The sequence below is a fragment of the Gossypium hirsutum genome, chromosome A10 (assembly GCF_007990345.1).
Source record: "Gossypium hirsutum isolate 1008001.06 chromosome A10, Gossypium_hirsutum_v2.1, whole genome shotgun sequence".
In the NCBI taxonomy this organism is placed as follows: domain Eukaryota; kingdom Viridiplantae; phylum Streptophyta; class Magnoliopsida; order Malvales; family Malvaceae; genus Gossypium; species Gossypium hirsutum.
The window spans coordinates 108,606,507-108,618,361 of NC_053433.1; the positions used below are offsets into that span (position 1 = coordinate 108,606,507).

At 36.5% G+C, this 11,855-nt stretch overlaps 1 protein-coding gene across 2 annotated transcripts; it reads right to left on the reverse strand.

Moving 5' to 3' along the window:
* Positions 1–547: 547 nt before the first annotated feature.
* LOC107895914 (uncharacterized) lies at positions 548–2,469 on the reverse strand. 2 transcript variants are annotated; one of them, XM_016821121.2, is made up of 3 exons: positions 2,100–2,469; positions 1,307–2,017; positions 548–1,230 (listed from the first exon to the last, which is right to left on the reverse strand). In XM_016821121.2, the coding sequence occupies exons 2-3, from the start codon at positions 1,631–1,633 to the stop codon at positions 622–624; spliced, it is 936 nt and encodes a 311-aa protein (XP_016676610.1). In that variant the 5' UTR covers positions 1,634–2,017; positions 2,100–2,469; the 3' UTR covers positions 548–621. The 2 variants fall into 2 exon arrangements, with proteins under 2 accessions (XP_016676610.1, XP_040933956.1); XM_041078022.1 differs by having other exon boundaries at positions 1,307–1,548; positions 1,860–2,469.
* Positions 2,470–11,855: the final 9,386 nt, after the last annotated feature.

Below are 11,855 nucleotides of genomic sequence, written 5' to 3' on the forward strand. Positions count from 1 at the left end.
AAATACTCTCAGCAAAATTTTTTGCATTTTGTGTCTAAAGCTTCAAATGAAAAATTATGGAGAATAAGTCTGATATTTAATAAAAAAGAATTTTACTTCTAAGCTAGACTGTGCTGATAATTTATTATAGAACTAACATAATTATAGTAAGAATAAGAGAGGAGTAGACACAAAAGTGAAAGGATAAACCTACTTTCTTTCTTTTTTCAATAAGCTTGTACATGCTCTCTATTTATAGGACCTCAATCACTATAGGTTACAAGTTTATAATACAAGTTTTGGAGTTTGATTGAATGTTGATTCTCTTTTCTTTTACTATTTAATTGTATCATTCCAGTAACGTCTAAAGTGTTGGTAAATTATACTTGTAAATGTTACTAGCTCTTTGTGCATATATAAAACACAACACAAAGATATGAAAAGTAAAACAAATTACTAACATATAATGATTTATACATTAAGCTAATGTTGTTGCAGACTTCTGGAAATTGTATATTTTTATGTCCTCCATTCAGGTTAATAAGAAAAAGGGAAAAAGGAGAGAAAATGAACCAAGGATCTATGCATATAATCTAAAGTCTAGCACAAAGCACCATTACTACAAAATTTCCTCCAAAGTTTCTAAATCTTTCCTTTAATGGAAGAGATGAAACCTTTGATTCTACCCCATTCCGCCTCAACAGTCTTCTCCTCCTCCTCAGCAGCCTTGGCCTTGGCCTCATACTCTGCCAATTCCTTTCCCAATGCTTCCAACTCCTTTTTCATTTTCTGGCAAGTTCTGAATATCCCCATTCGTTCGGCCAACAGGGCAGCAAATTCTGATTCGATTTCCTTGTATCTGATTAGATTACGATCCAAATCACGAGTAATAGTCTGCTTCATAGATTCCTTTGCAAGAAGGTGATTCTTGCCCTGCATTGCTTTAGCTGCTTGGCTAACTAATTCTTTCAAGCTTTGCTCCATGCCCAACAACTCGTTTTTTTGCTCAATTGTAAGGGCGGTAGACGAACAATCAAAACTAGCTAGTATCTTGAACGCCTGCTTAAGTGAAGAAAGCTCCCGAGAGCCGTAGAAATGAACAGGGGTCATATCCAAGGCTTTCTCTAATGTAGCCAGTGCTTCCTTCGCTTCTTCTTGAGAAAAAACAATGTTAGAGTTGGAAAGCTCAGACTCCAAGCTAGTGAAGAATGTGTTCATATCTTCCTCGGTAGGATCTTCAGGTTCAAAAGCCTGCAATGGCGGCAAAGAAAGCAATAATAGAGATACATAGATGCATTATTATTAACAACTAATTTGGCTGACTTACCACACTCTCCTCGGAAGACTGAGTTGATGAATCAGCTTCATCGGTCTTTTGACTATCCGAGTCAGTTTTCATCATCAATTCATGTGAGATCAAACCCTCAGTCCTATCAGTAGAGACGTAGGCTTCAAGTAAGCATGCATCATTGAAGAGATAGCCTCTTTTAGGGTCATGTAATTCGCTTAAAGCTAACAATGAAGCGAAGCCCAAAATAGCGTTATTGGCCTTGAACTCTGCCGCACCATCTGCCGAAAGCGAGTCTCTATCATCACTAACCACTTGAAAATAAACTGCCCTAACACCATACCATGACCATCTTTGTATGAACATAAATAGAAAAATATTCACAAAGGGAAGAAAGCAGTATGTGTGGAGATAAGTATATTCAATTCTTCAGAATCAAATAACTATGCCTCCATTAAATACAGTAAAAAGGAGAGCCATAACTATTACCCATAGTGATTAGATGTGTTTCGTAAACTCATTAACTAAGAATAAACATAAAAAAGCTGATCCTTTGTTTTGTAGAAATGTTATTGGTTCAAAAAAAAAAAACCTTTCGTAATGGAAAGTTCACGATCGAATTGATTGATGACTGCAAATCCAAATTGGGCATATCTACTCCATCCCGAAAGCAAAGTAGCTGAATCTGCAACTTCTAAAAAAATTGACAAAAAATCCACTTTGTTCCCCTTCGGGTAGATTCTAAGTCGCCTGCCAAATAAGTTTGCAAATCTAAGTTCGGTATATAAAATGCAAACAAAAGCATAACCAACAAGAAGAAGATCAGAGTTACTATTTGTTGCCATCAACAGTGAAATTTTCAGAAGAGAGCATTCCGTCTTTAATACTGGAGAAATTCTCGATCCTCCATGTGACCTTCGTTATTAGTCCATTAACACCCATAGAGTTGGACTGGCTATGAAGTGCAGTCAAAGTTTCAACCCTCCATGTGACCTTCGTTATTAGTCCATTAACATCCATAGACTTCAATTTTCAGTAGACCGTTCCTCCGTAGGATTAGAGAATTCGGGAAACCAAAACAAAATGGATGGGGAAAGATTTAGAAAAACTGCACTCAAAATCCTTTAGTTCCCCGTGAACCGAAAAATTAAGTAATAAATTTAAGTTATGATTTGATTTTTTTTTTAATTTTTCGAAACTGAGAGAAAATTTCATTAATGTAAGTATGATATCTTTAAATCACTCACAGAAAAATCCCTGGAAAAGCTAAAGAGATTTCTTTCACAATTAATTAATAACAATTATCAATTTTGTTTCAATTTCCAATAATATATCAATTCAAAAAAACATTAATTCCTTTTATAAAAGAACGTTAATTTATTAATATAAATTAAAAATTACCAATTTTAACATTAATTAAGTAAAAACATTTTTTTTTGCTGCTCTATTTTTTAAAAAAGAGTTAAAATTTCAGAGCTGTGTTTTTAAATTTATATAATATATACTTTTCATCAATTGAAAAATTAAGTGTTGAATTTAAATTATAAAATATATTTTGAATATTAATTAAAATTAAATATAGAATATAATTAAATTATTTGATAAATATAAAATTTAAATTATTTTTTTTAATTTTTTACTTTATTTTTTAAAAAATATCTTAAAGAATAATATAATTTTTAAAAAGTAAAATAAAATAAATTGAAAAGAATAAGTGATTAATAAATTCTTATCTTCTTATCAGTTATCTTGCCTTTTTATAAAAAAAATTCTCCGATGATTTTTATTATATATTATCGTTTTAAATTAAAAAAATTAAATTGCTGAAAATGTTGTTTAAAAAAATAGAGCTGATTTCCATTTTCTTTTTTCTTTTTTTTGAAAATAAAGACTGAGCTTTCATTCATTTAGAATATAAAAACCAAAACCTAAGCAATTAACGTCTGGGCTCAGGATCAAATAAGAACATAAATAAATGAAAGGCCTTGCCTTTTAACTATAGGAAAGAGCCCAATCCTTGAAAAGAAAAACAAAAAAGAAACAGGAAACCTAGTGCAGAACTAAAATATTTGGAGAAAATAGAAACTAATTAATACATCCAGTCAAATCAAACGACAGCCTAGCTAGCAATCATCGATCCTCTCATTCTGTCAATAGCTATACCGATTCCAAGATAGCTTTTCAAAGATTTTCCAACTTTCAGCTATCATGACTTTTCATTTCCCCATTTCAAGAGCAAATCAATCTGGTTCTTCTCTCCATCTACCTTCCAGATCTATTGTGTTATGACTCCTCCTTTCTCTAACCAGGTAAGATGCTTCCGTTTTCTCTAATGCTCCTTTCACTAGGTTATTTGCTTGGACATTCTCCGATCTAGGAATAAACTGTAACGCCCCGATTTTTAGGCCTAGAAGTATTGGGCCTTGAGTCTGGGATCGGATAGAAGACGGCCCGAATAATTTGGATATTATTATTATTTTTATTATTATTTCGTATATTTAGTGTAGTAATTAAATAAATTACGAAGGGTTACGGTGTGGAGAAAAGGTCCAAAGCTCGGCCTATAGCTTTAGCAAAATCTTAAATTTTGCCTCATAAGGAAATCTGGGCATAAGGCCTTATAAATAAATTGGGCAAGACTGGGCATGAAGAAGCGTACCTGGCCTAGTGGCCTAGTGGTTAGCATGCTAGGCAGTGGGAAGGAGAGTTGGGGTTCGACTCCCAGCATGTGCAAAAGTGTTTTATTTTTCTTTATATCAGGGAACAACACAGGGAAGCCTTATATATAGTTGGGGTTAAAAGGTAACACAAAGGGAAGCTCGGTCTAGTGGCAGAGGCGCTGGGAGTGTGGTATAGTGCCTAGGTTCGAGGGTTGGCGCACGTAAAGGCTTGTTTTTATTCTAGAAGCCAGGTCACACTAAAGTAAGGTTTAAGAATATTTGCGACCGAGTTATGCTACAAGGACGCTTGTGGCGCAGTGGCAATAGGGTGCTAGAAGTTCCACAAGGGCATGGGTTCTAGTCCAGGTGCAGGTATGTTTTAAGTTTATATTTTTAAAATGAACGAGACTTCAGCAGGTAACCTTTAAGGTAAAATGTGACGGTATTTTGTTGAAAGCGAATGCGCGTCCCAGTGGCTAGCAGTGTGCTGAACAACCTGGAGGTCTCAGATTCGAGCAGCATTACGTGCAAGAGAGTGCTTCTTTTTGCTGTACGCACATGGGAAGGGCCGTACGGGATTGAAACTCTACCAGCAACAGGAGGAGTCGGCTGAGCGGTGGCCTGCTGCTAAGCAGTGAAGAGTTTGAATTAAATTCAAACTTTGAATTTGGCCATGAATTAAGGAGTTAAGGAAGGAATTAAAATTGGAAAAGGACTTTTGTGCCTATTTAAGCACCTATTCGGGCATAAGCATGAGGTGCCGATTGCTTTTATTTTGGGGGGCCTTCATGAGTTATATCCTTCTTGGAGGTTTGGGCTATTTTTTTTAGTGTGGTAGCTAATTCTCTCCTTTTCTATTTTCTTTCCTCGAAGCCAAATTCTATTTAAAACAATTTTTTCTTCTCAAATATTGGTTGCCGATTACTCATTTGGTTGAAACCATATCTCATTTCCTTTTAATCTTTCAAAAGACCGAACCTCTAATCTTACATCTCTTCCTCTACTGATTGTCTCTTCGATGGTAAACTTATCGTCACCTATTTTTCTTTTAGATCGCAATATCCATATTCTAGGATAGATCCAAAAGCCGAAAAGCTTCATATTTTAGTGATTCAAGAATTAATATTTAGATATATTTTCCACGCACGTTTAAGTTAGATTCACAACGGATCTGAGGTAGTAAGGTATTTGGAACGTTCTTCAACGAGTAGATCTCTTGTGAGGATTAAAGGCTGCCGATCGAGGAGTGTGTGAAAAGCTTGAATCATCGGAGTGACTAAATCTTAGTCATCAATTTCGGTAAAGGAGAAATCGCGAAGGAGATCTCGTCAAGGAATATTGCAAATCAAGTGTGTAAACGACACCCACTCCTAGACTAGATCGGCAAAAGCTGAAAAGTCGAAATGCCGAAAAGCCGGCATCTTGTGAACTTGCGAGCGTGCGAGCGCTCGTGAGGTGGTTTGGTTGTTAAATTTTGGTAATCACAAGCAGTATAAATGCAGAGTGCGCAATTTCGTGCACTTCGGTATATTTGGGCTTAATGGGCCGAAAATAGGTTAGTGGGCTAACGAGCCCAATTCGGTAAAAACGTTCGGTAAGTGTTTTTGTTAATGCGTTAATGGTTATAATATGTATGTAAACTCTAGAATAGTAAATTTTACTAAAATACCCCTAAGTATGGAAATTACCATTATACTCCTGGGTGCAAAATGACCGTTATACCCCTAGGGTCAATTTTGATCGAAATGCACGATATTCTGATTCTGTTGTTGTATGTCATGACATGTATATCTGTTGCATGGGATTTGGGTTATGTTATGGAGGAAGAACCCGTTCTGGTGGCTGTGCCACATATTCTGATATAAGCAGCTTTGTTGCGGATTATAGTTAGTGCCACAACCGGTGCTAACACTGTAAGTGTAGGGATGTCCTGGGTGATTTATTCCCCACAGGAAGTGTAGGGATGGACGGAGGCAAGTGCAGGGTTGGATGGGGTTATCATGCATTAATCATATAAGACTGTTTTATTATGGGTCAACTGTATTGAAATGGGCCCAACTGTGTTAATATGGGCAAGGCCCAATATATCTCGACTTGTAATAGGGCTACGGCCCAGATTAATACTGATATGGGCTAGGCCTAATATACTCTGATACTGTAAGGGGCTATGGCCCAGATTAATATTGATATAGGCTAAGGCCCAGTTAACACTGATTTCTGAATAGGGCTTAGGCCCAATAAAGCTTGAATTGATTTGGGCTCTGGTTGGGATACTTTACACACTGAGTTTTCCAAATTCACCCCCTTTCTCTTTCATCCTTGCAGGTGAGCCTTAGTTGGTAGACTTGGAGCTGGGATGGATTCAGAGTGGCCATGAAGATTAGCTTCCTTTTAAATTTCGCATTTATTTTTGATTATTTCTATTTTGGTTAAAGCTGTAATAAGCCCGCTCTATTATTTTTATTTTGGGTTTTTAAATTACTTAAATCGTTTTCAACTTGAGATTCACATCACTGAAATTGATTCCTTAAAATTGGTTTGCTTTAGGGCACGTTTTATAAAAGTTACTTATTTTTAAAATATCACGATAACTGAGCAAAGCTTCCGTAACGTAAATGTTTTCAAAGGAAATAAATATTTTAAATAGACTTAAACTTAATTTGTTGTTCGTGGACAAGTAATAAGCTTAAAGTGTGGCAATGGATTTGTGCATGTCTAGGATTGGATCATGGAAGAGCTAGGTACTTAAGTAGTCTAATTGACTCACCTCCTCTTTTCTTTAATCCTACTTGGTGCATAGTATCCATTCACTTTAAGCCATAACAAAGAAGGTTGGATTTTTCGATACTTAACTGTTTTTAAAATAACATGTTTCTACCACTACAAAGGTTTACAAGTTTTCAAAGTTTCCCATAAGATTTTACAAGGTTGTTAACAATATTTTGATTATTACAATGAATCACGTTTTGGAAAAAAAATAAGGCTAAGGTTTTATACAAGTTTAAACGGTAAAAGTTTCTAAACATCAAGAAGGGTTTTCAATGAAAACATGGTTTTCGAAAAACACTTCAATGTGACACGCCGGATTTGGTCGTAATGTCTGGGTCGAGTTTGGGATGTTACATTTAGTGGTATCAGAGCCCGGTTGCAACAACTCGAATGTGGATCGGGTCCGAACATTTTTTATAAAATTTTGAAATCTAGTTCTACGGAAAAACACTAAAATCAATTTTATGGAAATAAAAACACTAAAATCAATTTTATGAAAATGTTAGAAAATTCTTTTAAATTTTGTTTCAAAGTGCACAAAGAATAAATTTGAAATTCTGATTTCTGAATAAGTGGCACACTGAATCCCCGGCACCAAGTCTATAAGTACATTTTCTGAACTTTACTAAGTATCTGTTATATTACTGAGACTTTGCTATGACATTGTAGTTGGACCTATATTGAGACTATAAGATTGAGACTGTAGTTAGGCTGAGATTTGCGAAAGCGAACTCTGAAACTTTATATGTGCATAAAACATCTGTAATAAACACTGAAATACTAAGCTATTCCATAAAATTCGCATGGTTGTTACTGGAATTAGAGTGCGCAGTTGAAGCATAGTGGTTTGACTTGAGTAATACGGTTGGTTGATAGTTTAAAATTTCGAGGCGAAATTAATTTAAGGGGAGTAGAGTTGTAACGCCCCGATTTTTGGGCCTGAAAGTATTGGGCCTTAAGTCTAGGATCGGGTAAAAGACGGCCCGAATAATTTGGATATTATTATTTTTATTTTTATTATTATTTCGTATGTTTAGTGTAGTAATTAAATAAGTTATGAAAGGTTACGATGTGGAGAAAAGGTCCAAAGCTCGGCCCATAGCTTTAGCAAAATTTTTAAATTTTGCCTCTTAAGGAAATCTGGGCATAAGGCCTTATAAATAAATTGGGCAAGACTGGGCATGAAGAAGCGTACCTGGCCTAGTGGTTAGCATACTATGTAGTGGGAAGGAGAGCTGGGGTTTGACTCCTAGCATGTGCAAAAGTGTTTTATTTTTCTTTATATCAGGGAACGATGCAGGGAAGCCTTATTTCTAGTTGGGGTTAAAAAGTAACACAAAGGGAACCTTGGTCCAGTGGCAGAGGCGCTGGGAGTGTGGTATAGTGCCTAGGTTCGAGGGTTGGCGCATGCAAAGGCTTGTTTTTATTCTAGAAGCCAGGTCGCACTAAAGTAAGGTTTAAGAATAGTTGCGACCGAGTTATGCTACAAGGACGCTTGTGGCGTAGTGGCAGTAGGGTGCTAGGAGTTCCACAAGGGCACGGGTTCTAGTCCAGGCGCAGGTATGTTTTAAGTTTATATTTTTAAAATGAACCGGACTTCAAATAGGTAACCTTTAAGATAAAATGTGACGGTATATTGTTGAAAGCGAACGCGCATCCCAGTGGCCAGCAGCGTGCTGGGCAATCTGGAGGTCCCAGGTTCGAGCAGTGTTACGTGCAAGGGAGTGCTTCTTTCTATGCGGTGGAGAGTATGAATTAAATTCAAACTTTGAATTTGGCCATGAATTAAGGAGCTAACGAAGGAATTAAAATTGGAAAATGACTTTTGTGCCTATTTAAGCACCCATTCGGGCATAAGCATGAGGTGCCACTTTTATTTTGGGGGGCCTTCATGAGTTATATCCTCCTTGGAGGTTTAGGATTTTTTTTAGTGTGGTAGCCAATTCTCTCCTTTTCTATTTTCTTTCCTCGAAGCCAAATTCTATTTAAAACAACTTTTTCTTCTCAAATATTGGTTGCTGATTACCCTTTTGGTTGAAACCATATCTCCTTTCTTTTTAATCTTTCAAAATATCGAACCTCTAATCTTACATCTCTTCCTCTACTGATTGTCTCTTCGATGGTGAACTTATCGTCACCTATTTTTCTTTTAGATTGCAATAGCCATATTCTAGGGTAGATCCAAAAGCCGAAAAGCTTCATATTTTAGTGATTCGAAAATTAATATTTAGATCTATTTTCCACGCACATTTAAGTTGGATTCACAACGGATCTGAGGTAGAAAGGTATTTAGAACGTTCTTCAACGAGTAGATCTCTTGTGAGGATTAAAGGCTGCCGATCGAGGAGTGTGTGAAAAGCTTGGATCATCGGAGTGACTAAATCTAGATCTAATCATCAATCTCGGCAAAGGAGAAATTGCAAAGAAGATCTCGACAAGGAATATCTCAAATCAGGTGTGTAAACGACACCCACTCATAGACTAGATCGGCAAAAGCCGAAAAGCTGAAATGCCGAAAAGCCGGCATCTTGTGAACTTGCGAGCGTGCGAGCGCTCGTGAGGTGGTTTGTTTGTTAAATTTTGGTAATCACAAGCGGTATAAATGCAGAGTACGCAATTTCGTGCACTTCGGTATATTTGGGCTTAATGGGCCGAAAACGGGTTAGTGGGCTAACGGGACCAATTCGGTAAAAACATTCGGTAAGTGTTTTTTGTTAATGTATTAATGGTTATAATATGTATGTAAACTCTAGAATAGTAAATTTTACTAAAATACCCCTAAGTATAGAAATTACCATTATACCCCTAGGTGCAAAATGACCGTTACACCATTAGGGTCAATTTTGACCAAAATGCATGATATTTTGATTCTGTTGTTGTATGCCGTGACATGTATATCTGTTGCATGGGATCTGGGTTATGTTATGGAGGAAGAACTCGTTCTGGTGGCTGTGCCACATATTTTGATATAAGCAGCTTTGCTGCGGATTATAGTTAGTGCTGCAACCGGTGCTAGCATTGTAAGTGTAGGGATGGCCTGGGTGATTTATTCCTCACAGGAAGTGTAGGGATAGACGGAGGCAAGTGCAGGGTTGGATGGGGTTATCATGTATTAATCATATTAGACTGTGTTTGTGATGGGCCAACTGTATTGAAATGGGCCCAACTGTGTTAATATGGGCAAGGCCCAATATATCTCGACTTGTAATAGGGCTACGGCCCAGATTAATACTGATATAGGCTAGGCCCAATATACTCTGATACTGTAAGGGGCTATGGCCCAGATTAATATTGATATGGGCTAAGGCCCAGTTAACATTGATTTCTGAATAGGGCTTAAGCCCAGTAAAGCTCGAATTGATTTGGGTTCTGGTTGGGATACTTTACACACTGAGTTTTCCAAACTCACCCCCCTTTCTCTTCCATCCTTGCAGGTGAGCCCTAGTTGGTAGACTTGGAGCTGGGTGGGATTCAGAGTGGCCACGAAGATTAAATTTTTGGTTTTTAAATAAGTTTCAATTAGCTTTCTTTTAAATTTCGCATTTATTTTTTATTATTTCTATTTTGGTTAAAGTTGTAATAAGGCCGTTCTATTATTTTTATTTTGGGTTTTTAAATTACTTAAATCATTTTCAACTTGAGATTCACATCACTTAAATTAATTCCTTAAAATTGGTTAGTTCTAGGGTGAATTTTATAAAAGTTACTTATTTTTAAAATATCACGATAACCGAGCAAAGCTTCCGTAATTTTATAAAAGTTACTTATTTTTAAAATATCACGATAACCGAGCAAAGCTTCCGTAACGTAAATGTTTTCAAAGGAAATAAATATTTTAAATAGACTTAAACTTAATTTGTTGTTCGTGGACAAGTAATAAGCTTAAAGTGTGGCAATGGATTTGTGCATGTCTAGGATTGGATCATGGAAGAGCTAGGTACTTAAGCAGTCTAATTGACTCACCTCCTCTTTTCTTGAATCCTACCTGGTGCGTAGTATCCATTCACTTTAAGCCATAACAAAGAAGGTTGGATTTTTTGATACTTAACTGTTTTTAAAATAACATGTTTCTGCCACTACAAAGGTTTACAAGTTTTCAAATTTTCCCATAAGATTTTACAAGGTTGTTAACAATGTTTTGATTATTACAATGAATCACGTTTTGGAAAAAAAATAAGGCTTAGGTTTTATACAAGTTTAAACGGAAAAAGTTTCTAAACATCAAGAAGGGTTTTCAATGAAAACATGGTTTTCAAAAAACACTTCAATGTGTCACGCCGGATTCGGTCGTAACGTCTGGGCTGGGTTTGGGGTGTTACATAAACTAGAAGAAAACATCTTGAAACCTGACGCTTTTGATCTGAATATCTCGAATGATCGCTCCAATAATGGATTTATCCACTTTCTCCGATTTATATTTCTTAATAACTGTTTTCGAGTTTCCCTTTAATATTACTGTAGATAAATCTATTTTTGTTGCTAACTTGATGGCCTCTAACCCTGCATAAGCTTCGGCTATGAATGAGGATGAGATATTTTCATGGAGAGTCATCTTTGAAGCTTTAAACACCCCCATCTGGTCCGGAACCACTACCCCCGAAGCCGATCGAAGATTTTTCCCATTGAAGGCTGCATCAAACAGTACTGTTGCTCTCGATGTCTGTCCTATCTGGCTGTGGGTGTTTCTGGAAATAAATGTGAGTTTCTTATCTCTGATCCCTTCCAGTTCGGCCAAATAGCTTCTTATTTTCTCAACTAGATCTCGTACTGAAATGGATTTCCTTTCATGGACAAACTAATTCCTTGAGCTCCATAAGAGCCACAATGTACAGTAAAATATCTTGCACTGTTCCTTGGTACCTCTTGTAAAAAACCAGGTAAGCCATTCATCAATATTTTGAACCAGATGGGGTATACCCCAAGAGAGATTAAGGCTTGACCATATTTCTCTGACTGCAAGACACTGTTGAAAGACATGAAGGCTGTGCTCTTCTCCAACACCACAGCAGGGGCACATGGTGCTGTTAGCCACCCTCTTGCAGCTTAGATTAACCATTGTAGGGATGAAATTCCAGTAGATCCGCCAAACCAGTATTGTAATTTTTGTTGATAGCTATATGTCCTATAGTTTTCTAAAGAAATTTTTAGTTTCGGTCTAT

Coding starts and splice junctions, on each gene's coding strand:
- LOC107895914 (XM_041078022.1), bottom strand. CDS start 2,112: ATGGCAACAAATAGTAACTCTGATCTTCTTCTTGTTGGTTATGCTTTT. Junction 1,549..1,859: donor TGAACTTTCCATTACGAAAG/GTTTTTTTTTTT, acceptor CGCTTTCGGCAG/ATGGTGCGGCAGAGTTCAAG. Junction 1,231..1,306: donor AGTCTTCCGAGGAGAGTGTG/GTAAGTCAGCCA, acceptor CCGCCATTGCAG/GCTTTTGAACCTGAAGATCC.